Source organism: Rattus rattus, chromosome 1 (genome assembly GCF_011064425.1).
Source record: "Rattus rattus isolate New Zealand chromosome 1, Rrattus_CSIRO_v1, whole genome shotgun sequence".
Lineage (NCBI taxonomy): Eukaryota > Metazoa > Chordata > Mammalia > Rodentia > Muridae > Rattus > Rattus rattus.
Window position 1 is genome coordinate 222,248,906 of NC_046154.1, and position 27,517 is coordinate 222,276,422.

Genomic DNA, 27,517 nt, shown 5'->3' on the forward strand with positions numbered 1-27,517 from the left:
TTCTTTTTCTCTGAATTAATAGAAACAGTTGATGAAGAAAATAAGCATTTTTAGCAGTTATGGTATTTCTCCTAGGCAATTACGAATGAAGAAATATCACATAATTACTATTATTATAAATAATTATTTAATAATATGACTTTATGAATTAGCTACATCATTTAGGAATTGGTAATTGTTAAATATTATTTCACTATATTGAAGAATAGAACTCTAAATGCTAAATATAAATTTTTTCTGTTACTGTTATATAAATTTTGATTACCTATTAGGTCTTCTCTCTAGCACAATGTGTAGAAAATATATATAGAATAAGAGTTTTATACAAATAAACCTTTCTCAGTTCAGTGGTTTGCTGCTAGGATTGACCTCTGTATTGGACATGCTCTGGATGTGTCTTTCAGGAGAGATCTATATCCAGTCCCTTTCAGCATGCATTTTTAGCTTCATAATCTTATCTAGTTTTGGTGGCTGTATATATATATGGGCTGTGGATCCAAAGAAAATTCCACAAGCTACATCCCTTCCCTGAGAAAATAAACCTGCTGGGAAATTTCACCAGTTATACCTCCCCTACCCATTTGTGCTTTTATGACTTTTTACACCCTGTCCTCATGGTCCTATGACCAGCAGGTGGTAGTCACATGACTGGCAGGACCGGCAGGGACTTTCCACCACCCAAAAACACAGCATTGCTCCAGGCACCAAGGACAATGTGACCACGACATGGACAAATGAAGTTAAACAGCAAATGTTTCCAACCAATCCTTGTGTGTCTTGATGTACCCATCCCCATTCCTGTGGCTTTGTGGTTTTCGTGCTTAAAAGTAGCCTGTATCTGTAGGACGAGGTTCTTCTCCTTCTTCTCCTACTTGAAGGCTGAGCAACCCTGGTGCACTGGGATAAAAACCTCTTGCTGATTGCATCGAATCTCTGCTCCAGTGCTCTATGGGGACGAGCGGATCTTTGGTGGTGGTCCTTCGGGTCCAACAGGGCCACATGTGGAGCAGGCTCTGAATGATCATTCTTTGCTTCCATATCCCCTCATATGGATATTTTTATTTCCCCTTTTAAGAAGGAGTGGGAGCATCCACATTTTGGTCATCCTTCTTGAGCTTCCTGTGGTCTGTGCTAATTCGTGTTTTTTGGCTAATATCCACTTATCAATGAGTGCATACCAAGTGTGTTTTTCTATGATTGAGTTACCTCACTCAGGATGATATTTTCTAGTTGATTCCATTTGCCTATGAATTTCATGATGTCATTGGTTTTGACAAATGAGTAGTACTCCATTGTGTAGATGTACCACATTTTTTAATCCATTCCTCTGTTGAAGGGCATCTGGGTTCTTTCCAGCTTCTGGTCATAAATAAGACTGCTATGAACATAGTAGAGCATGTGTCTTTGTTGTATGTTGGAGCATCTTTTGGGTATATGCCCAGGAGTGGTATAGCTGGGTCCTCAGGTAGTGCAATGTTGAATTTTCTGAGGAACCTCCATACTGATTTCCAGAGTGGTTGTACCAGTTTGCAATCTCACCAACAATGGAAGAGTGTTCCTCTTTTTCTACATCCTTGCCAGCATCTGCTGTCACCTGAGTTTTTGATCTTAGCCATTCTGACTGGTGTGAGGTGGAATCTCAGGGTTGTTTTGATTTTTATTTCCCAGATGACTAACCATGTCAAACACTTTTAGGTGTTTTTTGGCCATTCCATAATCCTCAGCAGAGAATGTTTTGTTTAGCTCTGTACCCCATTTTTAATAGGGTTATTTGGCTCTCTGGAGTCTAACTTCTTGAGTTCTTTGTATATTTTGGATATTAGCCCTCTATCAGATGTAATATTGATAAAGACCTTTTCCCAATATATTGGTTGCAGTTTTGTCCTAATGACAGTGTCTTTTGCCTCACAGAAGCTTTGCAGTTTTATGAGGTACCATTTGTCAATTCTTGATCTTAGAGCATAAGCCATAGGTGTTTTGCTCAGGAAATTTTCACCAGTGCCCATGTGTTCAAGACTCTTTCCCACTCTTTCTTCTATTAGTTTGAGTATATCTGGTTTGATATGGAGGTCCTTGATCCACTTGGACTTAAGCTTTGTACATGGTGATAAGAATGGATCGATTTGCATTCTTCTACATGCTGACCTCCAGCTCCTTTGTCAAAGATCAAATGACCATCGTTGTGTGGGTTCATTTTTGGGTCTTCAATAAACCTCTTTCTTTTGCATTGATTTGCATCTCAGTGTCTCACTTTGAGTGTCTGGAAGTAAGGCAAGGGTTGGGGTTCTTACACCCCAAGTTATTCCAGCTAAAGTAACAGTAGGAACCAGCAAACTTGTTTCTGAATTTAACCAAAAAACCTGAAATCAGAATCTGGAAGAGACAGTATTTCCACATTCTTTGCAGCCCTAGTCACAATAACAAAGTTAGAAAAACAAACTTGGTTTTCATAGGCACCTAAATAAGATGTGGCATATATTCATATAGAATATTTATCTTTGGAAACTATTTTGCAATAAGTGGCAACATAAACCAACTTTGGTGATCCTATACTAAATGAAACATAACACTAATATAAAGAACAAAACTGCATAGATGAACTTACATAGATATGTGATATATTTAAAGCCATAGTATCAGAGTTCAATATTTGGTTACACTTGAAGTTAAGGGCGATGGAAATTATTATGAATTATTGTTTCCATAAGGAATGCCTCCCCACCATAGATTCTTGGTTCCACTGTTAAATTAATAAATCATGGAAACTTTAGATATAGGACCTAGTTAGAAAAAGTAGGCTACTATATGTTGGGATAACTTACACCCCCACAATGTAAGAAGGTCTGTCCCTGTATTTTCAATTGTTGGTTGCTATGCAGGCAGAGCTATGTGCTAGCAGAATGTATCCTCTCAATACAGTATCCCTGTACATCCCTTCTATATGTAAATATTTTTCTTTCCCTGTTAGTTCAGAAGAAGATTCTCTGAAATTATCATATTAAAAAGCAGGCTCCCCTTGGGGAAGGTCACACAAACCTCAGTGCCAAAGGGTATGTAAAAAGTATGGCTAGGGTGTTGTTCTTCTACAGATTGGGTCGGACTGAAATGTGTCATTTTGCATAAGAAAGAGCTGGTGAGATGGGTTAGGAAGTATGGGCAGAGCTCCAAGCTGGAGGAGACTCAACAGATGGAGGCAGATGTAGAAGGAGACAGAAGAAAGACCAGATGGAGTCTGAAGTGGGCTGTACAGCACAACGAGAGACAGAATGATTGAGAAGTTGGATTAAGTTAGACTGTAGCTGAAAGACTGACTCAGCTAAAAGGCAATAGCTTTAAAGTATATAGATGTCTCCTTGTGTCTTAATTAAACCTCAAGTGGGATCCACAAAAGCATTGCATTGACTACAGGACTGTCTTTGAAGACACCAGATTGCCCTCATCCCTTTCTGTATTCCTTTCCTGTATTTATTATTTCTGTGTAATAAAAAAAGTTCCTCCTCACCCAAGTGTCTGCGATCCTGATTTATTCTCCCAGAGTGTGCAACCAGGAGACCTTGATGTGAACCTTCTGAAACTGTGAGTTAAAATAATTGTATCTTCATTGCTAAGCATGATGGTGTGTGCCTGTCTTTCTATTACTCAGAATCTAAAGTCAGAAAGACTGCAAACTTGGAGCTGGTTTGAGAAATAACACTTAGATAATCTGAGTCATCTTTCACAATGGAAACAAATTAAAAAGCCTGAATCTACCACTGTGTTAGAATTGCTTTCTCAGACTTTGTAAGGCCCTTGATTGTCAAGAACATTTGAGGTTTTATTTATTTTAAGTGCATGAATGTTTTGCCTGCATGCTTATAAATTAATTACCTGCTCATGGAAGTCAGAAGTTGTTGGCTTCCCCTGCAAATGTTGTGAGAGGTGGTTATAAGCAACCATGTGGGTTCTGGGAATTAAATTCACCACCTGTGCAAGAGCAACTAGTGATCTTAGCCAGTGAGCTGACACTTTAACCCCTATACCAATTCTTCCTTTTACAGGCAAATAATCAGTATATGTTTGGTAGTAAATATATTTGTAAATTATTTAAATTATATATGTGCATATATTATATATCTATATCTATATTTACATCTTTATCTATCTATCTATAGACACATACACACACAGAGACAGAGAGAGCGACAGAGAGACAGAGAGAGAAAGGGAGAGAAAGGGAGAGAGAGAGACAGAGAGGGAGAGAGAGAGGTATAAGGGACTATGTTATTTTTCATATACCATGTTTCTATAGGTAGTAAAATATTTGGGTTGATAAATAGTAACATAAAGACTATTGTAAATTCATTTATTTTTTAAATTAAAAAATTTTAAAGACTTATTTATTTTATATATGTGAATACACTCTCGCTGTCTTCAGTCACACCAGAAGGGTGCATCAGATCCCATTGCAGGTGATTGTCAGCCACCATGTGATGAATTGAACTCAGGACCTTTCGAAGAGCTAAGCCATCTCTCTACCACCTAAATTCATTTCTTGATGTCTTTGGAGACTTTCATTTTCTACATTGTCTGGATAAGTTTGTAGAACATCTTTGAACATTATTGTCTGGTCTTTTCATACTAGCCATTTCAGCTGAACTCACTTTACTTACAGACTTCTTTGCAGATATCAGTGTTATTAAGAGTTTATATAACGTATATCCTCACTATTATATATGCCTTATGAATGCCATTAATACCAAAAGACATATTACAAAGTAATAAGAACATTTTGTGATAAAATAATTCATTGGTAATTCACACTGTAAAGGAAATATCAAACATCTACAACTCTGCTTTAACCTTGTTTTGTAATTCCTCTGAGTGCTGCAAACCTAAGTCCCACACTGTCAGATAGGTTAAATACAGAACAGAGACGTAAAACATACAGTGCATCTCATTTTAACTGCAAAGTTATGAAGATACTTTGTTAAGAATGGAAAATAGAAAAAAACAAAACAAAACAAAACAAAACCCAAACACTGAACTGGTCATTCTTCCTGAATAAGTAAAAGCTACAAATATCATGAACAACTCAGGACACTTAATAATTGTCATGCAACCTGTTTATAGTGTCAGCACAGGTTAAATATAGTGACTAATTCTGATTAGGAGTTTTTGTGTACTACAAGTGATGTGGACCTGGACTTGACTGAAGGAGCTAAAGTGGTTTGGTTTGCAACCCCATAGAAAGAACAACATGGACCAACCAGACAGCCCAGAGCTCCAGGGACTAACCCATCAACCAAAGTGTGCACGTGGAGAAACCCATGGCTCCAGATGCATATGGAGCAGAGGATGGCCTTGTTGGGGCATCAATGAGAGGAGAGGCCCTTGGTCCGGGAAAGGCTTGATGTTGCAGTGTAGTGGAATGTCAGGGCAGTGAGGTGGGAGTGGGTGAGTTGGGGCATTCTCATCGAAGCATGGGGAGAGAGGATGGGATACGAGAGTTGTGGAAGGGATATCAGAAAAAGAGACAACATTTGAAATGTAAATAAATAAAAATAAAAACATTAAAATGACTATGCATTTATTGTTTTTGGAATATGGGCTCAAACTTTCCAAAAATATTAAGGAGAGTATGCAAAAAAACAAAAGTAGTGATTAACTATATAGTCTCTTACCAGGGTACTGGAGACAGATGGATTATATAAATAAATAGTGACAACATGAGTCTGATACGTTGCTTGTGTACTGTGATGCATAGTACTGGATGTCACTTTGATACACAGGGTAGAGAAACCACTATTGTAGAACTACTCCTATAGGATTTACCTATGTACATATCTGTGGGTCATTTTAATGACTGCTAATTAATGTAGTAGTCCCCAGCCCACTGTGGGCAGTACCTATTCTTATAGGACGCATGGCAGAACAAGCCATGGGAACAAGCTAATAAGTGGTATTTCTCCATGGTTGGCCTCTGCTTCAGTTCATCTTTGAGTTTTTGCTTTGACTTTCCTCAGTGATGTAGTGTAACATGTAAGGTTTTGTGTTTAGAATGGGACACCCAGGTTGAAATTTGTCAGTGTCTTATCACGGAAACAGAAAGCAAACTAGAGCAAGTGCACAATGCCGAGGCTTTACATTTAATGACAGAAATTCTCAGTTTCAAACTGAACACAAAGCATTAAATAATTTTAAAGAGTAAAGTGATACGCAGTTTTTACTTCTGACAGTCAGCCAGGCAGAAGTGTGGAGAAAAAATATGGAGGGATAATGAAGTGAATGGCTAGTTGACTGTTGCCCAGTATATCAAGCAATAATGAGGACGGGAACAAAGGCAATGGTATCATGCAGTCCTTTAAGGCTGTCAGACTTCAACCTATCCTGGTGAAGCCATCCATTTCTTTGAGAATTTTCAACAGTAGAAGTTATGAGCCTTTGTGTTTTGTATTACCCAGCAGGTACTGATTCTTAATGGAGAGGTCAAAGAATGAAGAGCAGAGAAAATGCTCTGTCAAAATCAACTATTCTGTGGGCAAATGACAGCATGATACCTCCCTGTAGAACTGAAGTGGAACAAGGCAGGCAGATTACAAATTTAAGTAGGGGATATAGAGGCTGACCTGCTGAGAAGCCAGGACAGGGCTTAGGACAGCATGAGATGGCAGTGTCAGACTTGAGTAGCTCTGATTAAGCAGAAGTGCCTTGCAGATTATATCACCAAGAGTCAAAGCGACAGAATCTACAAAGCATGAATAGATCATAAAATAGAAGCCACGAGGCCGCTGATGGCGGCTTGGCGAGGACTGTAAAGTTGCTATGCAACCCGCATTTCAGTTAAATTCACGTTATACTGAGTTTTGTGAAATGAATTTCACTGGTTATATTTTCTGTAAAGAGACTTGCTGTTTGTCTATTTCATCCTTTTGTTACTTATTACTATAAGTTCAAATTTTTAAAATCACATTATTGCACATGTTATACTAAAGATCTGACATTTAATCTATCTCCCCATCTCCCACTACTTCTCTCAGTAGATAATTAATGGGATAAATGAGGTTACTTGTCTAAGTCACCTGGGTGCTTTCAAACAAATATCTTAGAAAACTTGAAGACTATTCTTTGATGTCAGCTTGACTTTATCCAGAATGAACTACAATTCCGATATGGAGGGTACCCCTGTGAGATATTTTCTGCTTGGTGTGAAGTGGGTGAATCTACTTCTAATCCAGAACTTTGAGCTAGGAAGACACACACCTTTGATCTGGATCTTGAGCTAGGAAGATATACCTTTAATATGGGCCATACCCTCAACTGGAATCCTATATAAGGACAGGGAAGAGAGAAGCTTTTGCTTTTTGCCTGTTTGCTCTTGACTTGCTAGCACATCCACTCCTCTATTGGCATTGGAGCCTACCTCTTTGGGATTCCAGCATATTCATACAAGAACGCAGCTGAGACATCCAGGTTTGTGAGACTGAGCTAACACTATTGGATTAGCTGGACTACAGTCTTTAAGACATTCCATACATGTATAATCATTCCACATATTCTATGACTATAGAGAAAATAGAGTACAGCAGATGATATTTATTTATTACTTTTGTAATGTGGATATAAGTTACTTGACCTTTGTTTTATAGCAAATATTTCTCACTCCATGCACCAGGCCCTGTGCTAGGTGCTAAAGGTAACCGAATAAATGAAATAGATGTGTTATTTTTAATCTAGGTACAAGAATGACAGAATCTGTTTTCAAGAATGACTTGACGCTAGAATGAATCTGAAGTTTCTTGTATTAGCTAGATGTCCTGTGTACATTTGCTGTTCCTTCTTTTATATACAATCATATCTTAAATGTGTACCATAATTATTGGGCATCTATAACCTTTATATCTTTTTTTAAATTAATTCCACGAGTCTTCTCTGTACTATTATTCCATTATAATTATAAAAGTTATAAATATTTTGATAGTATAAGATAAAATTTGTTTCTTAAAAATAAGCTAATTATTATAAATGCAGCAAGGAAGCTGTTTCTGAAACACAGTTGAAACTGTCAATCAACATGCAGGAGATTGAATAATCACTGCTGTTTGACAGTTTTTATTTTTTATTTAGAATCATAAAACACCCAAAGCAGCGGAGAAAAAACCCAAAATCTCAATTTAAAAAACCTGTCTAAAATATGGCAATGAGTTATGATTTTCTAGGATTTTTTTAAACATAATTTTTGAGATTTTTCTGTCTGAAAAATTAAAAAGTATCTTGGATATGATCAGTGAATTACATTACTGCCCTTACCAAAATCTGTTTTACGTAGGTATTTAGGTATTTAGTATAGTAAAAATCATAATTAAAAGCTCTCTAGGAAAGTAAATTGCAGAATAAATTATTCTGATCGCTATTTGAAAACATGACAACTAGGGCTCGGGTAAGAGACAATTTATCCAAGAAAAATATTAATGCTAAAGCATGAGCAAAATTTAAGTACAATGTATCAGAAGTAATCTTTAAGGAGAAGGAAGTTTTACAGCAGTCTCTATAGTATGTATAGTGTGTGTGTGTGTGTGTGTGTGTGTGTGTGTGTGTGCGTGTGTGTGTGTGTGTGTGTGTGTGTATGTGTGTGTGATGTGTGTGTGTGTGTGTGTGTGTGTGTGTGTGTGTGTGTGTGTGTGTGTGAAGATACATTCAGAGACCTATGATAGGATTAATGAGTTTAATATGTGGTCCCTAGCATACTCCATTAGGATGCATATATGGGTGGAATGCACAGATAGATTTCTAGGATTGAAGAATTGAAGTGGTCTTTGGAGTAGCCAGCTGTCATCTGAAAACTTTGTCTACACTGGAGAATAATTAGCCTGAAGTTCATTCACATCCCTGCTAGTACCACTTGCTTAATTTGACAAGTACATGCTGTTTAATACAATTCCTATTCTCTTACATACATTAGAAAAATATGTTGCCTGCTAAGAGGGTTGCTTGCTAGTTTTTAATGTCAACTTGATTCAAGGTAGGGTCATTTGAGAAGAAATTTCAATTGAGAAAATGCCTCCGTAGGATTGGCTAGCAGACATGAGTGTAGGATATTTTTCTGGATTTATGTTTAATATGGGATGGATTGTACACTTTAGACAGAGTCACTACTGGAGACATGCTCTAGGGGTGTATGAGAAATCAGGATAAGCAAGCTTGTAAACAGCACTGCCCGTGGCCTCTGGTTTGTTCCTTCCTCCAAAGCCCTGGTCTACTGAGCAACTGCCCTCACTTGCTTCAGTGATGAGTGTGTCCTAAGAGTCGACAGCTGAAGCAAACCCTTTCATCCTCAATTTGCTTTAGGACTGGGTGCTTTATTATACTAATAGAAAGCCTTATTAAAACATATCGTTAAAAAGGCAAAAGTCCTTTTCCAACAGGCAAGTATGAACTTTCCCTTTGCCTCATTCCTTCCCATCGTTCAAATTGTCCTTAATACCTTTCTTTGAGGAAAGGGTAACTTTTGATGGAGCGTTCTAATCATGATCCAGATGTCAAATTGAATAAGCTATAGAACTATATTACAATTAAAAAGATAATAGCTGTTTTCTTTTTTCTTTAATACATAATACACATTAGTAGGTTAAATATCTGTATATCAGTATATATCTGCAATAATGTAGACATTGCATAAATATCGTTGCAATAGTAACACAGTAGTGATAACTGTCGAGCATTTTCTGCTCTCCACCCCTGATGCTTACCTACTTTCAGACACAAGTGGATCACAGTGTGATAACTGCTAGTTATACGACTGCTAATAACCAAACTGACTCTCCAGCCTCTGTGTCCTTATCTATGAAATGGATTTTAGGAGATATTTTTTCACAAATGTGTTAGAATCAAATGAAAATTTGTACATAAATGCAAAATTGAGGGATCTAGATGATAATGAAGATACTGTGCATTAAAATAACTATATTTTTACTTTAGAAGCTCTGTAATCACATGCATTATTCCAAAAGTTGTTCAGGAAAGAAATCTGGATTAATTGATTGTATTTATGAAAAATTTATGAACTGGGTGATCAACACAAGTGGATTGAAAGATTCAGGACGTAGTTTACATTTCTGATAGTCTATTGTAAAGGCAGATTTATTTAAGACTTAGTATGACAGATGTTTCTACAACTTTAACATGACCTATAGATACAACACGTGTAAAAAAATAAGCCACTCGTTTTACAAACAAATGCTTATAAAACCCCCAGGAAAAGAATTAGTAACTAGATGGAATTCAAAGTCACAGATATATATCTAAGCACATTTCACATTGGTATTTACAGAACCCCATCACAGCAGGCATTTAAGATAGTAACTGTATCACTAATGGAGAGAAAGCAAAGCTGTTGTCCAAGTACCATTCAGAAGAATGAGGGTGAACACCTCTCTGCCAAGTTATTCATACTTTAATAGATTAGTAAAAAAAAAGAAAAGCAAAAAATAAAATAGACCTATCTGACATAAGAAATGAAAAATAAGCAAACCCATAAAATGATAATTATTTCAGTGATTGTTCTCATAGAATTCGATATTATTTCAGTGAGGCCACAATGTAGATGTAGCCATAACTACTGCCTTTTATTTGAGTGCTGGAGATCTAAATTCAATTCATACTGCTTTCAGACACACCAGAAGAGAGCATAGGATCTCATAACAGATGGTTGTGAGCTATATTGGACTCTGTAACTCTGGATGAGCAGTCAGTGTTCTTAACCACTGAGCCATCTCTCTAGCACCAGGAAAATACTCTTATCTACTAAACCAACTCTCTAATCCAACTTTGTTTTCCTTTTATTTTAATGGATAATAAAATATGCAATAAAATGTATAAAACCTAATATATACTTTATTATTCACTCTATGTTAATAATCATCTTAATATAAAATAAATGTCTATTTTCATATATTAATATCATTATTACATGTAAAATATAATATTAATATTACAATTTTTCTGGTTCTTTTAAACATATTATATATAAAACAAAAATTAAAAATAAATATTTTTCTTATTTTTTAAAAAGCTTTCTCATATATTATGATTGTATGTTATCCCTGGCTGAGTAGACCTATTTTGAATAAGCATAATATTTCAAGTGTGGAAAATTCCACACCACATCTCATGTAATCAGTTCCAATGAAAATGCAGGTGCACAAATAGTTATATGATGAACTGTTCAAGCCATATTTCCTAGGTGTATATGAAGCATAAGTGAATTTTGCATTTAGACTGTTGTCTCATTCCTAAAATATCTTACTAGGCTAATCTAAATATCCACAAACTCGTTAAAATTCTTAATCTGAAACACTTCTGATCCCAAGAATTGTGAATGAGGGGCATTCAACTTCTGCAAGACTTCGTGATATAATAATTTCTTCTGCTGAACTATTTTAATACAATTATTATTTTAAGGATTATTTCGTTAGAGCTGGCCATTAATAAGCACAGTGAATTATAGTAAATTTTCCCAAGTATATTTTGTTTCACCTTCTGTGAAATAGGGAGACCAGGACTAATATTTAACATTTATAAATTGAAAAATAATATGTAGAGGAATATTTTTTGGTTAATAAACCTTTCTTTTTGCTTACAAATGAAACAGAAAAGGCTTACTTGAGAACTGAATGGCAAATCCAGATTTGCTGATATAAAAGTCCGTATCAAACTGGATAGTCACTATGTTGAGAGTGCTATGAATTCCATCAGGAATAAGAGATCCACTAACTTCCTTTAATAGCATCTCGTTTTCTGGCGGACCATCCCAAACTCGGAGTATATCATGGGATGCTTCTGTATCGAAAGCGAGAAACTGTAGGCTGTGGGAAAACCATACATCTTTGATTATTTTAAATAAGAAAAAGAACCATATTGACAACAACAAAAAAATAGAACAAACGTGTATTGTTGCTTTGAATCGCTGCAACTCTCTTCTAAGAATAAAGAGTAAATTGTGCAATGGCAAGTACCACCGAAACGAATGTTTTTGAACAGTAGAATATACTTCCTTAGAAAAGCATTAAATACATGATTTCATCATTATTGCAAATTACAGAAATCTTAGCCACTTTTTTCAATGTTCATAAATATTAACTGTGGTGGTGAAACTAAATGTGTGTAAAGGACATTCCATGTGCCTGTTACTTTAAAAAATGCATTACTAATACTTTGTGTAATCATTGTAATGACCTTATGTAGTAGAAACCATTTTAATCTAAATTTTATGGATGTTGTGAAAGGAGTTTAGATATATCAAATAATTGCTGAAAGAGTATCCATTCACTCATTAAATTTAATTGTCTGATGTCATAGTACATGCTTTTACCATTGTATCATATTAAAGCTGGTCTACTTTGTGCTAATCTGTATAAAATTATCATGTTTTTTTTGGTTCCATTGTGACAACTAGCTAGACTGTGTATATGGGTTTATGATATTGAACTATCAGCTTTACATTTTTATATATGAATATCAAAAGCTGTTTGTTAATTAAAAGATCCAAGAGTCTTGCTAAATTAAATTTTTTGTCTAATAATTTTAATTTTAATTAAAACTATGTTGACCTAAAAATCCACAGGTTAAGGATAAATGTACCATAACCCATTCTGAGTTCTTTGAGCTGCCCTACAAAGGCAATGCAGTAGTTTATACAGCATTCAGTGAACTTCACCACCTTGAAACCTGTCTGAATTTTATTTATATCAGACAGCCAATTTTTCAGGCTAGTTTAACGCTATTCTTATTTTTTAACATAACTATGAATTCTACTGGAGTAACTGTTTCGTATGTTAAGGATGGGTTCAGTTATTAACTTATACCCAGTTGAAGTCCTAGAAGCAAAGCTGCAATGAGAGCTTGTAAAAGTCATGTAACCTGACATGTGAATTTAGGAGTCAGAGTTTGGAATTTATCAGGCTGCTATGACATGACGATGTGTGAACTTCCTTTCAAAGGGAAGGGAAATCAAATATAGTTAAAGAGTCAGAAAGCAGACTCTTCAGAAATGCACTTAAAAGGAAGAGAGGAACTGCCAAGTCCTGATGCATCTATGTTTCTCCTTCACATTACTGAGGTTGCACAGATTGTGTACTTATCAAAATGATGGATCAAGCATCTTAAGCCACTGAAAATTGACAGAGCACAAAGCACCAAAACATTCTCAACCTTGGTGCCACTTTCTATTCACAGAAGCTTCTTGTAGGGTTTGCAGACTTAATCCAGCAGCCTATGAATCAGCGATGTGTGTTATTGATACTTTTGCTTTTTTAAGCACATGAGGAACTTCTTTTCCTTTGTGAAGGTGAAGCATATTGAACATTAGTGTTATTGATTGATATTTATATAGCTTGCTGATCAGGAAAATCATGTAATTTACCTTACAATGTTTCCTGGATCTACTTCAATCATCCACATACAGCGAAGGTTATTATCATAAGGAAAGGGATAGCCAGGGGACAAGATCCTTCCTGATGATTCTCCTTTGAAACGACCTCCACATTCGAAGGCCATAGAAAAAGTAACGTTCCAAGTCACAACTTTGCCACCAATCTTCCAAGACAATCCATAAATTCTTTTGAGATTATATGTAGGTTCGTAAGGAAAAAAATAGATTCACTCAATCTTTCCTTAATGTAAATATTTAAACGCTTTCTTAAAGATTTAATTGAGGCAATAATATGAGTATAATAAAATGACATACTTTCTCTTAGCTATTATGAGACTAAAAACAAACCAAGTTGGGGAAATAGATAAAGGACTTATTTAAAATCTGCAAACTTGGCTTCAAAACATTTCAAGATGTTTTGTTAAATAATAATCATGTTACAAGGGAAGCAGATGGCAAAATGCTCAGTGCTAGTGAATGGCGGGGTGAATAATTCATTGTGTACCCCACCTCTGAGAAAAACTCATTCCCCCAGGTGATCTAAATTCCATTGTCCTTTCAGTCCACTTCAAAACATTTTAAACCACTTCCCATTTTAATCTCTCAGAACTTTTGGCATTTTCATTTGACTTTTTACTTCAGTGATGTGTAACATAGTTTTCCTTAAATATGGCCTCTCATTTTTATAAAATGTATTGAATTAAAATATGGATATTATCACAGAATTTAATTTTCTCTCCTTGGCTATTCCTCCTCTGTTTTATACTATTTAACACTCCTGGAGTGTCTGAAGTGATTATACTTCCATAAAGCAACAATTTACAAAGAAATTTTTATAATGAAGAAAACAGTGAGCACATCAGGAACTGTTGGGGACTGTACTGATCCACGTGTCTGAACCCCAGAGGAATCCATATGCAGTGCATTCTATAGCTATGGTTTCTACAACTAATTTTTTTTCAAACACAATAAGTACCAAAACTTTTCTTTAAATATTGGAAAAAATTATATGCATTTTCTGTTCTTTGAACAGTTTCTTAAACAAATTGAAATTGTTTATGCTAAGCATCATTGATATCATTAGAAAAAGAAATCAAAATGAGAAAGTTTTTCCCCCCCCTCTGGCGATACCAGCATATGGTAGGATAGCATAAACTTATGGTCTCAATATATACAGTTGTTTCTTTAGATCTAGGTGCTACATTACAATATTCTGATTATTATTTAATTAAAATGTCAACTAGGCTGTAGTGCTTAGTTATTTGGTGAAGTGGTCTAGGTATGAATGTAGTTAAAAACTGGTTAACATCTCTAATTGGTTTATTGGAATAATCAGTTTGCTCTGGATAACTCTTTCAGATGGGTCTCATTTCATTTATTGGAAGTTCTTAACAGCAAAAACCATTTTCCAGGACAAAAAATATATTTTGTCTAAAAACCAGGGCTTTAATATCAGTATCAATTTCAAACCTGTTGAATGATCCCCAAATTTTGGCCTTGCTAGCCCATACAACTGCAAGAGCCCATTCCTAAATATTAACAAATATCTTGAATTAGGGATGAAGGGATTCTGTTGGTTTTGCCAGCTTAGTACCTTGGCCTTTATATTCATAGAGGTATAGGAATTATTATTTTGCTGCAACTTTACAATAGGTTATCTTTATGTAAAATAATAATAATACTTAAAGAACTATGTCACAGTCTTAGTTTGTTTTGGACCAATTTTAAAGGAAACAGCTTTCAAAAGCCAAATCTATAATTCAGGGAAGTTAGAGCAGAAACATAAGTAGGAACTTGGAGACAGAATCTGAAGCAGTAACAAATGGGGGTGCTGCTTTTAGACCTGTTCCTTATTACTTGCTCAGTTGTTTTTAACATTCATGCTGGGACAACTGGCTCAAATATGGTACTGCCCTCTATAGACTGAGATTCCCATTTCAAAAACTAATCATGAAAATGCATCTTCTTATGCCTACAGGCCAGTCTGATAAAGGCAGATTTTCAAATAGGTTCCTTCCCAGGAAATTTTAGTCTGGGTCAAGTTTAGAAAAACTAACCAGCATAATCATTAGCACATTTGTTTGTTCTTTTCAGATAAAACATTTTTCAGTCATGTACAACAATGAGTAGTTGTATATAATATAAAACAAATAGTGTATACTTCCTTTATCCTTTTTGATTTATCACTATAATAGGCATATATTACTTTGAAAGCAGCATTGATATCTTATTTATCCACTTTAACATTTTAGTAGTTTTTTGTCTTGTATACCATATTGCATCTTAAATTTAAATGTACTTTTCCTACATTTTAAAATTTTTTTAAACAAATGTCATTTTGTGCCTTAGTCTGAAATGTACTGTTGTGATATGACTTCATACTTGAGTCCATGTTCTTAAGACACAAGCTTCAAGTATAAAGACCAAAATAAAGATAAAATATAAGGTGCAATAATGGTTTTCAGAGGAACAGCTATCTATAGTTATACAAAACTTTTGTTTGATTTAATGCAACAAGTTTTAGAAAAATAATTGCCTAGATAATATCAAAATATTTAGGCAAAAATCTGTGTGTCTAACCAAACATAGCCATAGTAACTATTTAATCGACAGAAGAAAATTATGGTTTTAGATGAAGTGGTAGAGCTATTAGTCGTCAGTAAAGAGCATCATGAGAACATAATTTCATCTGTTACTATGGTCGTGCTCAGCATTAACTCACTATGTGTTCCTCTGTTTATAGTTCCTTAACGTGATTATCTGTCATTAAAAACGTATCCTTCTTGTGAGGTCATCAGGTCACAGCACTGGCTTAGAAATTAAAGGCATTAGCATTAGTTTGTTGTAAGCACAATTAATATCTTTTGATCTCATGCCAGTGATCTTTCCACTTGATTAAAATAATTTTAGCATATGGTTTCATGTTAGCTCAATATACTCCAAAAATGCGTGAATTTAATTTTAAGGACAATATTGACGTCAATTTTTTAATTTCTTACCATATATATATATATATATATATATATATCATCTGACAGTGAAGGACTGTGATTATAGCTGATTTATGGAAAACCTGTTTGTCTCATCAGGATCAATGTTTTAATGAACCACTGAAAGTTACAAAAGTGTATCTAAATATTATACTTTAAAAAAATTAAATATGCATGGAGTTTTGTGCATTTAAGTTAAAGCTCAGTAAAACTGTGTTTGAAAACGCATTAGTTTTTATTCCTGTTGGCAAGACACAATGGTCTCCTCAAAATGCAGTCTGGAGTGGCTTGGAAATCAGTGTTTCTGCTCCTTACAGCAGTTCTAAGGTTTGTTACACTGTTGCTTTCTTTTGTAATTCTGTTATTTGAAATGGAACTTTTTGATCTTTTGGAGGTAATAGACCAACACGAATAACAATAGTATCTGGATATGTGGAAATTCATCCTCCCATGCCCCTATGCTAATTTGTTATCTGACTTACAATAGGGATAAAATGATATTAAGCGAACAAGAACTAGAAGTGTAATGATCACTGTAGCTTCAGGTCGGGGATATATCTTATCTATGCTCTTCACAGGCCTTTTCATACTGCAATTTATTTTCATGCTATCATACTCAAGGCAACAGATATATTTTCAAATATTTTTTCAAAGCAGCTTCTGCACATAAAAGATGCTTTTAAAGTTACTGACAATATTTTTTTCCTTTTTACATTCATTTTGATTCAGAAAAGGGCACTGAGCTTTTTAAATCAAAACAAAGCTGATCAATGAGATTCAATAAAATGCACATGATGGAACATAACATTCTTACAGTGAGTTTAATTTTTTATCAAATGCAGAAATACGATAACTTCACACAGACCACAGCAAGTCCCCAAAGTACACACACTGGTCAGATTAAGAAAAGGACTCATGTACTTTACCATTCCTTGGGCTGAATTTACGCTCTTTAATTTCTTTTGAGTTTTATGTGGAAGGAACTACTTGAAACACGGGTATTTTATGTAGTCTTATGTTAATATTAATATCATCCCACGGACAAACTTTGTATGAATCCGAAAAAAGCATCTTACCAATGCAAGAAGGCAGAGGGTAGTCCCAGGCCCTTCTCTCCCCTGTCATACACTTGAGAAGACTGCTTCCATGGAGAGTGTAGCCAGGATTGCACCCATAGATGATGGTGCTGCCTGCAAAGTGGCCTTGGTCACTGATCTTATATCCAAACTGTGGAATGCCTGGGTCTTCACAATGCGAAAGTTCAAAACCTGAGAGAGCAAGAGAAGTTGCTAAAGAAATCTTGAACTTTTATTTTGGTTTATCAGTGATATAGCTTATATCTCTGGGTAATGGCACATAGTGTGAAGTTCCTGGTTGCTTTAACAGTGATGTCATAACACAAAATTAATAAATTCTTTAAAAAATAATAGCTGCTTTAGATGTATTGTAATATAAGAAGTCTGGGTGATTAAATGAGAAATGTTCCTCTGGTGTTTATGTGTTTGCATATTTGGGTCCCGTTGATGGTACTATTTGGGGAAATCTTTAGAAGGTATAGATGTGCTGGTAGAGTTGTGTCACCAGCATGGGTTTTGATGGTGATGCTCTTCACTTCCTGTTTCTCAAGAAATATATATGATCAGCTAGTTTTTATTCCCTGCCTTCTTCCCTTTATGCATGAAATCTAGTCCTTTGGAATTACAAGCCAAAATAATGCTTTTGATTCCTCCAGTTCCTTTTCCTTATGGTGTTTTGTTACAGCAACAGAAAAGTAACTAATATGTAGTAACCAATACAATAATAAAGTAACTAATGAGTAAAGCATGCAGTAAAGAGAAATATGTTTATATTTGCCTTGGCTCAAAACATGAGGATCCTTGGAACCTGTGGAGTCTGACTGAGACCATGGCTACTTTTGTTTTGTCCCACTACAATGGCATTTCCTCAGCATCAGACTAGCAAAGTCAATGCTTCCTATTATAAATTTGCCAAAGGCTGTCAGAAAAGGGGAATAAATAAATAAATCCTGGCGAGATTCTGACCTATTCTTGGCATTTCCAAATTTTACATTTCCTTAATTCATAAATAATCCACCCACCAACTAGCTTGCCCATAATATTAGTTATTAAAACTTGAACAGATGGAGGTTGAGTATGAGATTCCATTCTAGGATATGCTTGCCCACTGTGATGTATATCTTCATTTTGTTTTATAATAAATCTTCCTCCTGGTTTCATATTGTGTCTGAATTCTTTCTCTATGAGTGATAATAACAGAGACTTCTGTCAGTTTTTAAAATCTAGACTAGCTCAGAAATACTCTTTCTCTTAGACTAAAAGAAGGATATATAGCAAAGGAACTGATCATCTGACTAAAGTGTTCAAAATTTCAGCAGTTCTAGCTACTTAAACACTAAGAGGAGGAGGTTGAGCTGAGGGTCTATATAGTTACCACTGGACAATGATACAGTACATAGGTTTATGCGGTAGAATTTTCACTGAAATCTTATAGGGAAGGTTTCTGAGAACTTCCATGTTGAATGCCACGTGCTAGAAGGCCTGTAGGATCAGCAACTTCTGTAGTTGAGCACTTCTAGACCTTACTAATATGTCTTTTTTCTTTTTATTTTAATAATGAATATCCTAAATTATGAATCAATGATATAAGCAAATACATTGTAGAGAATTTGAAGCAATATTGTAATTTACTGAATCACATGAAAGAATGGCAGAAACCCCTGTTTGAATGCCGGTCAGAAAGCGAACGTACTTTGGATTACCAGGGTTAAGTTATTATTTCACACTATTAAAATTATACATTATTGGAACATACAAATTGCTTGTATGTTTATGTATGTACTAAATTACTCTGACAATTGATATAGGTTCAGATAACATGACTGACCAAGGGGTCTAGTGTCTCCTAGGGGATAAAAAATTGTCTTCTTTTTTAAGCCACAAATCAGTATTGCACACTTGAGTACATGTACAAATTTTAGTTTCTTACTATGCTTCTTACTTTTCTGGTATTATTTTATTTTTCTTTGTACAGTGCCTACACAGTACAAATCTTGCACATATCAGATGTACATGATTCTGATTGAGGGGCCCAAGGGACTTTCGCCACCCTTACACTCACCTCCTCAGGTCAAGATTAGACCAAGTACCAGCTTCCTACCTCTGGTTCCATTCTCCACCCACAGTTCTTGGGAGGAGCAGGGACATTTTTGAAAAACTGCAGAATGTACTGACTGATAGTCATCTGAACCTCTGGTCCCAGATAGAGTTCGAATACATGTCATATGCTTGCTAGCCAATAGATTCAAAGTCAATATGGTTAGGCAATAAGTTTAAACTGTAACCTTGCTGATATAACTTGTATCCCTAAAAAAATATAAAAACTGTTTGTTGTAGCCAGGCGGGGTTGCCTTCTAGTCACTTGCCACATGGGGCTGATTGAGGGTTAACCCCAATGCACTGAGAAAATAAACCTCTTGTGTTTGCATTGAGTTCCATTCTCCTGTATCACTTGGGGGGGGGGTTCTTGGGGTAGTTAAGACTCACTTTGAGCCTTAAGATTTGGGAAAAAGTTATCCACATGAAAGTAAATTAAAGTCATACTAATTGCTCAAAAATAAATTTTGAGATAGAATTAAAAAGTAAAAGCTTCGAATATTCCATATTTGGATTAATTTGTGATGGCCCCAGTTGTTTGAAAATGTAGGCACCTTCAAAATCATAAAAGAGGGTGTTGAGGGTTGCCCTGAAGCTGTTTGTATTTTGATGCTAATTCCCCTTCCCCAAGAAGGGCTGCCTAGCTGTACTCAGTACTCAGGTGACTTCATTAGAATCTTCTCCCCATTTTAACTTGTAAAATAAAGTTGAAAGCCAGTGTGATTAGGCAGGGAAAAAGAAGGTGGAGCTGAAGAGTTGGGGGGTGGGGAGAGAGAGAGAGAGAGAGAGGGAAAGAGAGAGATTTGCAGAGGAAGAGGAGGTGGAAGAAAGATGGAGCTGAAGCGTCTGGCCTTGAGAAACTGCAAGTTATAAAGGATCTCATAGCTAGGGGAATAGAGTAGTATATAGGTAAATCTGCCCAATACACAACTTGTATTCATATTAATTGAGTTGTGTTTTCTTTATGTGGACTTATTTGGGTTGGAGAGGTTACTGCAACAGAGGGCAGCTGTCAGTGACTCCAAACCACCACATGTAGGCAAGCAAATAAATATTGTAAGCAGAAGACACTGCAGTAGTAAAAACTAATTTTCATGGACACCCTACTTTGATCTGATCTGCATATTTAATAGCATATTTAAAATATCTCTAATCAAAAATGACATATTTGCATTCTTCCTACTAGACCAGAGTCTTCTCTCCGGGATTTGATACCAAGCTTCTTTTGAGTTTTATCATACATTTCTTTTCAAATCAAAATATAAATCAAGCTTTGTTTTTAAGATTTATTATCTACCTCATTTTTCCTTAATGCAAACATTCTTTGAATATGATTGGGAATTGCTGGTGATGACATAAATGAAGATGTTTTTGCAAATGAAGGTACCTTATAAAGGATTTCATTGTGGGGGAAAATGCACATAGGTAATTCTGAGTAAGCTAAAGAGTACAACACAATTTAGCTCAATTTCATAGACTCATTGTTGCTCTTTCATAAATATTCAAAACTGTCTTTTCACTGAAAGCTCAGTTAACACTGACAATTAAAGAGACTTGAATGAAGCCTCAAGTATGCGACCAGTACTCACTGTAACTTGTAGAATTTAATAGTGTAATGAAATAAAAGTTTATAGACCAGAAAAATGAACTCAAAATAGACATTGCCTATATGCTTCCAAGTTTCTGTACAAGTTAAGCTGAGAGCTTACCTTACCATGTAAGAGATTTGTTTATTTCTCATTGGTTTTATGGTATTATTTAAAATCTATAAAATTGAATGAATATTCCCTAACAAATTATATCAGAACTATCATATTTTAACATATACTTAATTTCTTTTAGGTCAGCATTCATACCAATGCACTATTAACATATTCTTATTAATAGTAATAGCATAAAATACATAAGTATTATAAAATAAAAGCAATTTGCTATTTACCCTCCCAAATCTTGTTGTTGTTTAATTTTGTCTTTTCTCTTCTGAAATCTTTAATAAGATAATCAGGTTATTTTCACATAAATTTTTCTATATATCAATATCTGAATACAATATAGCACATTTTCTTGCATTTATATATGTGAAACATAAAAAAGCCTTCTGTAAATAGTTTGTGAGGGTTTTTTGTATTGTTCTTTAATTTTTTTATTTGTTTTCCTTTGTCTTTTATACTTATAAGGAATTGATCCATATGCACTAGCATTGCAATACCTGGGAAAGTGTTACCTGTAGGACAATGGTGTCTAAAGATAGCGAAACTGAGGAGTGAACTTTCTCCTGCATATATGCCAGAGAAATGGTTTAATAGAGGTCTATATATACAAGGAATAGAATGGATTATTTATAACCACTTATTTATTTTAGTCTATAACCATCTTGTTATAATGACCTGGAACAGGGCATTCTAGAGAAAAAGAGGTCTATATAGGCCTCAGCAATGGCTTTACAATGTCATAGCTTCTGTAACATTTTATCTTTCATATTTTCTCAGTGTATTGTCTAGAATCTTTAAGAAACTTTCCATTCCTCAACTGCACTTGAGGCTATGAATACCACAGGAGCTGGAATAATAACTATGAAGTTGCTATACAAAAGGTTCTCTAGCTTCCCACAAATTTGTTAATGTAGACTAATTAAATAAATTTTGAAACTGTAAGTCTCAATAAAAGATTAATAATGGAAGGAGACAAATGAAACTAATATTTAAATTTCTTTTATTTTAGAAGCACACATGCACACACACACACACACACACACACAGAGAGAGAGAGAGAGAGAGAGAGAGAGAGAGAGAGAGAGAGAGAGAGAGAGAGAAAAACAGAAACAGAGAGACCGAGAGATACAGAGAGAGAACATGAACTTGGTTGGGAAAGCAGGGATAGAAGGTCTCAGAGGATTGAATAAGGCAAAAGAATGTGTTTAAAATATATACTATGCTTCCTGAGGCCTAGTTTTCATGGTATGTGAAGGCACATTGCAAGTTTCCAATGAGGGAAGCAAACAACAGTCTCATCCAATATGATGCCTGTGAAGTAGAACAATGACTAATGACTAACATAGTGTGATAGCCTGAAGGGTGAAGTAGTGGCCATCATAGCTTGGTGGAAAGCAGCAGCTCTCTAATCCAATTTAAGATTAGAGGCAAATCATGCCTGGTGCAGAAACCTACCAACTACGGAGGGCTGGTGAGGTTGGAGGAGTACTTAAAACTACTCCTTCACTAAGCAGCTAAAAGGCCTAACGATATGCTAAATTATTTGTCTTTATAAATTACAAATATGTTTAGCCATCGCTTCTCCTTTTACAACAGTATAGAAACCATTATAGAACATTATAGAAAACCACAGCCAATCCAAATGTAGAGTTCTGGAGCCTAATCTCACTTGATGCATGTACGAAATTCTCCCACACCCTAGGCTCTGAGGACAAGGTAGAAGTAGTGGAAAGATTGGAAGAGCCAGTGGTTGAGGGAATTTGTTTTGAGACCATATCTACTAATAATGTTAGAATCAAACCTATGTAGTCTCATGAAAACTATAGGCTATTGTGAGCTAAATAGGGAAAACAAACATTTCAACGTAGACAGGGGACAGAACACAAGGCATCAACCTTTCACAAGAAACCACAGTGAAGGAATGTTGGGAGCAGGAGAAATCATCTTCCCCAGAGAAGAGCCAATAACTGCAATATCACATGGTCATCCCTGAAATGGACATATGAATTACAGTATACAGACTGAGGGGGGTACATTTAGGAATACGTATATGTGGGTAACTTTAGTTAATGAAAATAAAGGCTATGTACTTAAAATTAACCAACAAAGAGTTTATGAGCACACGAGAAAGTTTAGAGGGAACAAACAGAATTGATAAATGATATTTCAGAAATAAAAATATAAAAAAAATAGTGTGAGAAATTTTTAAATAGAAAATAAATACTTAATAATTGGCACTTGGGCTATTCTTAAAAATAGTCTTATTTTAGAATTCTTTAATGTATTTATTTACTTTTGCAAGGTAAAAATTTTCACTTAAAACTTTATTTTTAAGTTAAAATTTAATTTTCATGGTATTAGAGATATATCCCTATGTATGTTCATGTGTGTCAAATAATCACTTACTACTGAGCTACTAATCTACTTATAGTATAGATTATATTCTTATAAGATTATAAATTTTCTTCTTAATTAATTAAGAGGAAACATTTCAAATTCATATGTATGAGCTCTGATGATTCCATTTATTATAGATGTAATAAAGAGTAGAAAGGGGATAAGGAATGTTGAAGAATAATATTAAATTCCATTTATCACTAAGTAATCTAATAAAACATATATATTCATCACTAATTAATCTGCATGCCATCAGACTATGGCTGCATATTGAGCATGACACCACACACAGGTTTTCTCTTACACCTTCAAGTCTCTTGAAGTCAAGTTTTTAAACAAAAGTAGAGAAATTATTAAATTGTTACCCTTTATCTCTTCATTTTCCATTACATTTAAGGTTTTCTCTTTTTTTGATGATGTTTAAATTCTGTGTAGACAGTTCATATCTAAAAATTAGTCACCGACAGAATTTCCTAAATTTGATCTGCCAGCCAGCATAATAGAAAGTCCTGTTAAAGGTATTGTGTCTTTCACAGAACATGAAGATGTGGCCCATTCCCACATATTATTCAGCCTTGACTGACTGTTAATTTTGTTAATCCACAGAATTTAGGTTACTTCATTCAACTCTATACTTGGTAGATTCTTAAAACTTCCAAAAACTTTACTATATTTACTAAATTTCTTTCCCACCTGATTTTTCAATTAATAGTTCCTAGGTCACTACATGAAAATGGCCATTAACATTTCCTATTCTGCACCTTTTAAAATTTTTTATTTATATGCTTTTTCTGTGATATTGTATTTTACCCATATTTTTTTGTTTGCCTTTTTATAAATTGATGGCTGGAAAAATATTTTTTCACGGAGTGTTTTTTGTTTGTTTGTTTTTACACATAAATGATTTCTTTTAATATGTCTCCTTTAAATTTATTATATTTTTTGCCTCTAGAGATGTTTGTGGTTGTTGCTTGTTTTTAACCACAACCGGTACCTCGTCAAGAAAATTAAAGCCATTTAGTGGTTGCAAGTTAGTAGCTGATATTCAACCAGTTTGATGGTTTTGAAAAGTTTATAAGTTGAAGGATGTATAAGGTGGAAAATAATCCACACTTCTCAGCAAATTGGAAGTTTGGAATACTTAAAAAGACAGGCACCTGTCAGCATCACATTTTGGCTTATAGCTGCCCTTGGAATAATAACTTCATTGATTCTATTAACTCAGTTATTCAAGGTCTGTCTCTAACTGGCAGAACTCAAAGACAGGTCTTTGCCAGCAAGAACATCTAATGAATATAGTTTCCAGATTTCACTTTGAATTACCAAAAAGTGCTTTGAAGGGGGGCAAGTGCAATTGACATACAGATTTCTGCTAGAATACCTTCTCTTAATTTTCTTTTTTATGTCCTAGAAACACAGGTGAATATTCTTTTAAACAATTTAAAAATTTAAAACTCACCAGTAGGTCTGAAACATGTCAGAAATAAAGTTTAAACAATGTACAGATTCAATGTAGGTATTCAAATAAAGAGTACAAAGTTTTGATGATATGAAATCCTGAAAATAATAACAACATTTTTATTCTAGCAAAAGAAACTATATTCAATGTACTTTATGCAAGCTACAAAATTAAGAGATATTTCTATGATATTTCTCTTGGTCGGCTTTGTACTACATAATGCACCAATAGTCAATGCTTCTTTCATTGCCTGCTTAATTTTAATATTTAAAGAGTGAAGCAAATGCATGATATGTCTGGTCAGTGGTTCTGAGGACATGTAACCATATGGAATATCCCTGCTCTTCCATGTAATGTACTTATTTTCTACTCACATTTGCATTAAGTAAATTATTCACTAAGAATAAAGTTAAAGTTGATGGGTCATCTGATTATTTTTCATGGTTAGCAGAGTCAATAACATGTTAGTAACTAAATTACAGAACCTAAATAGAATAATTGGTAGTACATTCATAAAGCTAGTATACAAGAGAAGGCATTAAAAATTAGCTCTTGCCTGACTATAATGAGAACATGTAACTGGGAATGGCTTTGTTCTCAGCATTATTGAATCATTGCAAGCAACAAACTAGAGGTAAGTGAGTCCAAATATATTTGAAGTTTTCCCCTGAGACTATAACATTTCCATACTAGGAGTTTTAGTAAGTAAAGTGAGGAGTTGAAATGGCAGGAGACCATTTAACCCAATAGTATTATCATGGCTATGAATACTAGCCATCTACCAAGTCAGCTTTTGATAAGATGACATAAACAATTATCAATAATATTTGTTTTCTTTTTAATAAATAAAAATTACTACAAATGTAAGAGCTAAAAGGATTTGTTTATGAAGCATACTTTGAGTATTAGAGACTTCATAAGTCATGAATGACCCTCTATCCAATTTCTAAAAATAGTTCGTAAAACAAAGATGATCTCAGGTATTGGGCTGGTGGGATGGGAGAGAAGCCCTGAGGGCCAACATAATGAAAGGAAATATGCAACCTCAGGGGTGGGGAGTGGGGAAACCTTCTAGAAAGTACCAGAGACCTGGGAGGTGAGAGACTCTCAGGAATCAAAGGGAGGAACTTAGATAAAAATGCCCAAAAGTGGGGAGAGGGAACTCTTAGAGTCCACCTCCAGTACAAAGACAGGGCATCAAGTGAAGGGGTGGGGTTGCCATCTCACAGTCAAAAAGTCTGACCCAGAATTCTTTCTGTCTAAAGAGCTGAATAGACAAAAATGGACAAGAGACTGAGAGAAAGGAGGTCCAGTGACAGGCTCAACTTGGGATTCATCTCAAGAGGAAGATCCAAGGCCTGATATGATTATTGATGCTATGGTGTGCTTACTGACAGGAGCCTATAGCATGGCTACCTTCAGAGGGTCCCAGCAAACAGTTGACAAAGACAGATTCAGATACTTACACCCAATCAATGGATGGAAGTTGGGGACCCCCTAAGGTTGAATGAGAGAAAGCTGGAAGAAGTTGAGGAGGAGGGCGACCCCATAGGAAGACCAGCAGTCTCAATTAACCTGGATCACTGAGATCTCTCAGACTCAGAGCCACCAACCAGGCAGCATACATTAGCTAGTAAGAGACAACTGACACATATGCAGAAGACTGCCTAGTCTGGCCTTAGTGCAATAAGATGCACCTAACCCTTGAGAGACTTGAGGCCCCACGGAGTGAGGCGGTCTGGCAGGGTGGGATGGGTGAGGTGAGGTAGGATGTGGGGACATCCTCTTGGAGACTGGCGTATGGGTGGGGTACTGATAGAGGAGGAGGAATGAGGTGAGGAGTTGTTTAAGGCAGAGTGGGAGGGGGATAATGACTGGACTGTAAAGAAATAAATTAAAGATATTTGGATTCCAGGTATAATATAAATATATCATGACTGTGTGAGACTAACTCAAATATATATATATATATATATATATTATACATACATAAAGTACTACTACTAATAAAGGCATCAATAATATTTTATTTGAGATCAAAAGGAAACAATGAGATGAAATGGATATGTGAGAATAACCTGGAGTGTGTTGGCTGTCTTGATTAATGCTACAATTTTCTCCTACTATGTGCATGTTTTCTTAATTCTATTTCCTTTCTAGGAATATTTATACCATTTCTTTCGATAAATTATGACACATATTTTTACTACTACCTTGTATATAACCTCACTGGAGCTTTGCTAGTTAAATGACCTTCTGTTGTTTTGATTATCTCAGCGTGAATGCTAGGATCTAATCTGCTTTACAATTTGGAAAGAATTTAGAATAACTGTGAAGGAAACACACATATGTACCAAACTTTGGTGTGAGAGGGTAGCTTT

The 27,517-nt window shown here is 35.1% G+C and overlaps 1 protein-coding gene across 2 annotated transcripts in view; it reads right to left on the minus strand.

Moving 5' to 3' along the window:
* Nucleotides 1-27,517, minus strand: part of Csmd3 (CUB and Sushi multiple domains 3) — a 1,591,133-nt gene that overhangs the window by 311,358 nt on the left and 1,252,258 nt on the right. For both annotated transcript variants that reach the window (XM_032915225.1, XM_032915219.1), the window contains 3 exons: nt 17,472-17,663; nt 13,397-13,523; nt 11,638-11,840 (listed from right to left, as the gene is read on the minus strand). In XM_032915225.1, coding sequence (XP_032771116.1) covers nt 11,638-11,840; nt 13,397-13,523; nt 17,472-17,663 — 522 coding nt within the window. The remainder of the gene's footprint in view (nt 1-11,637; nt 11,841-13,396; nt 13,524-17,471; nt 17,664-27,517) is intronic.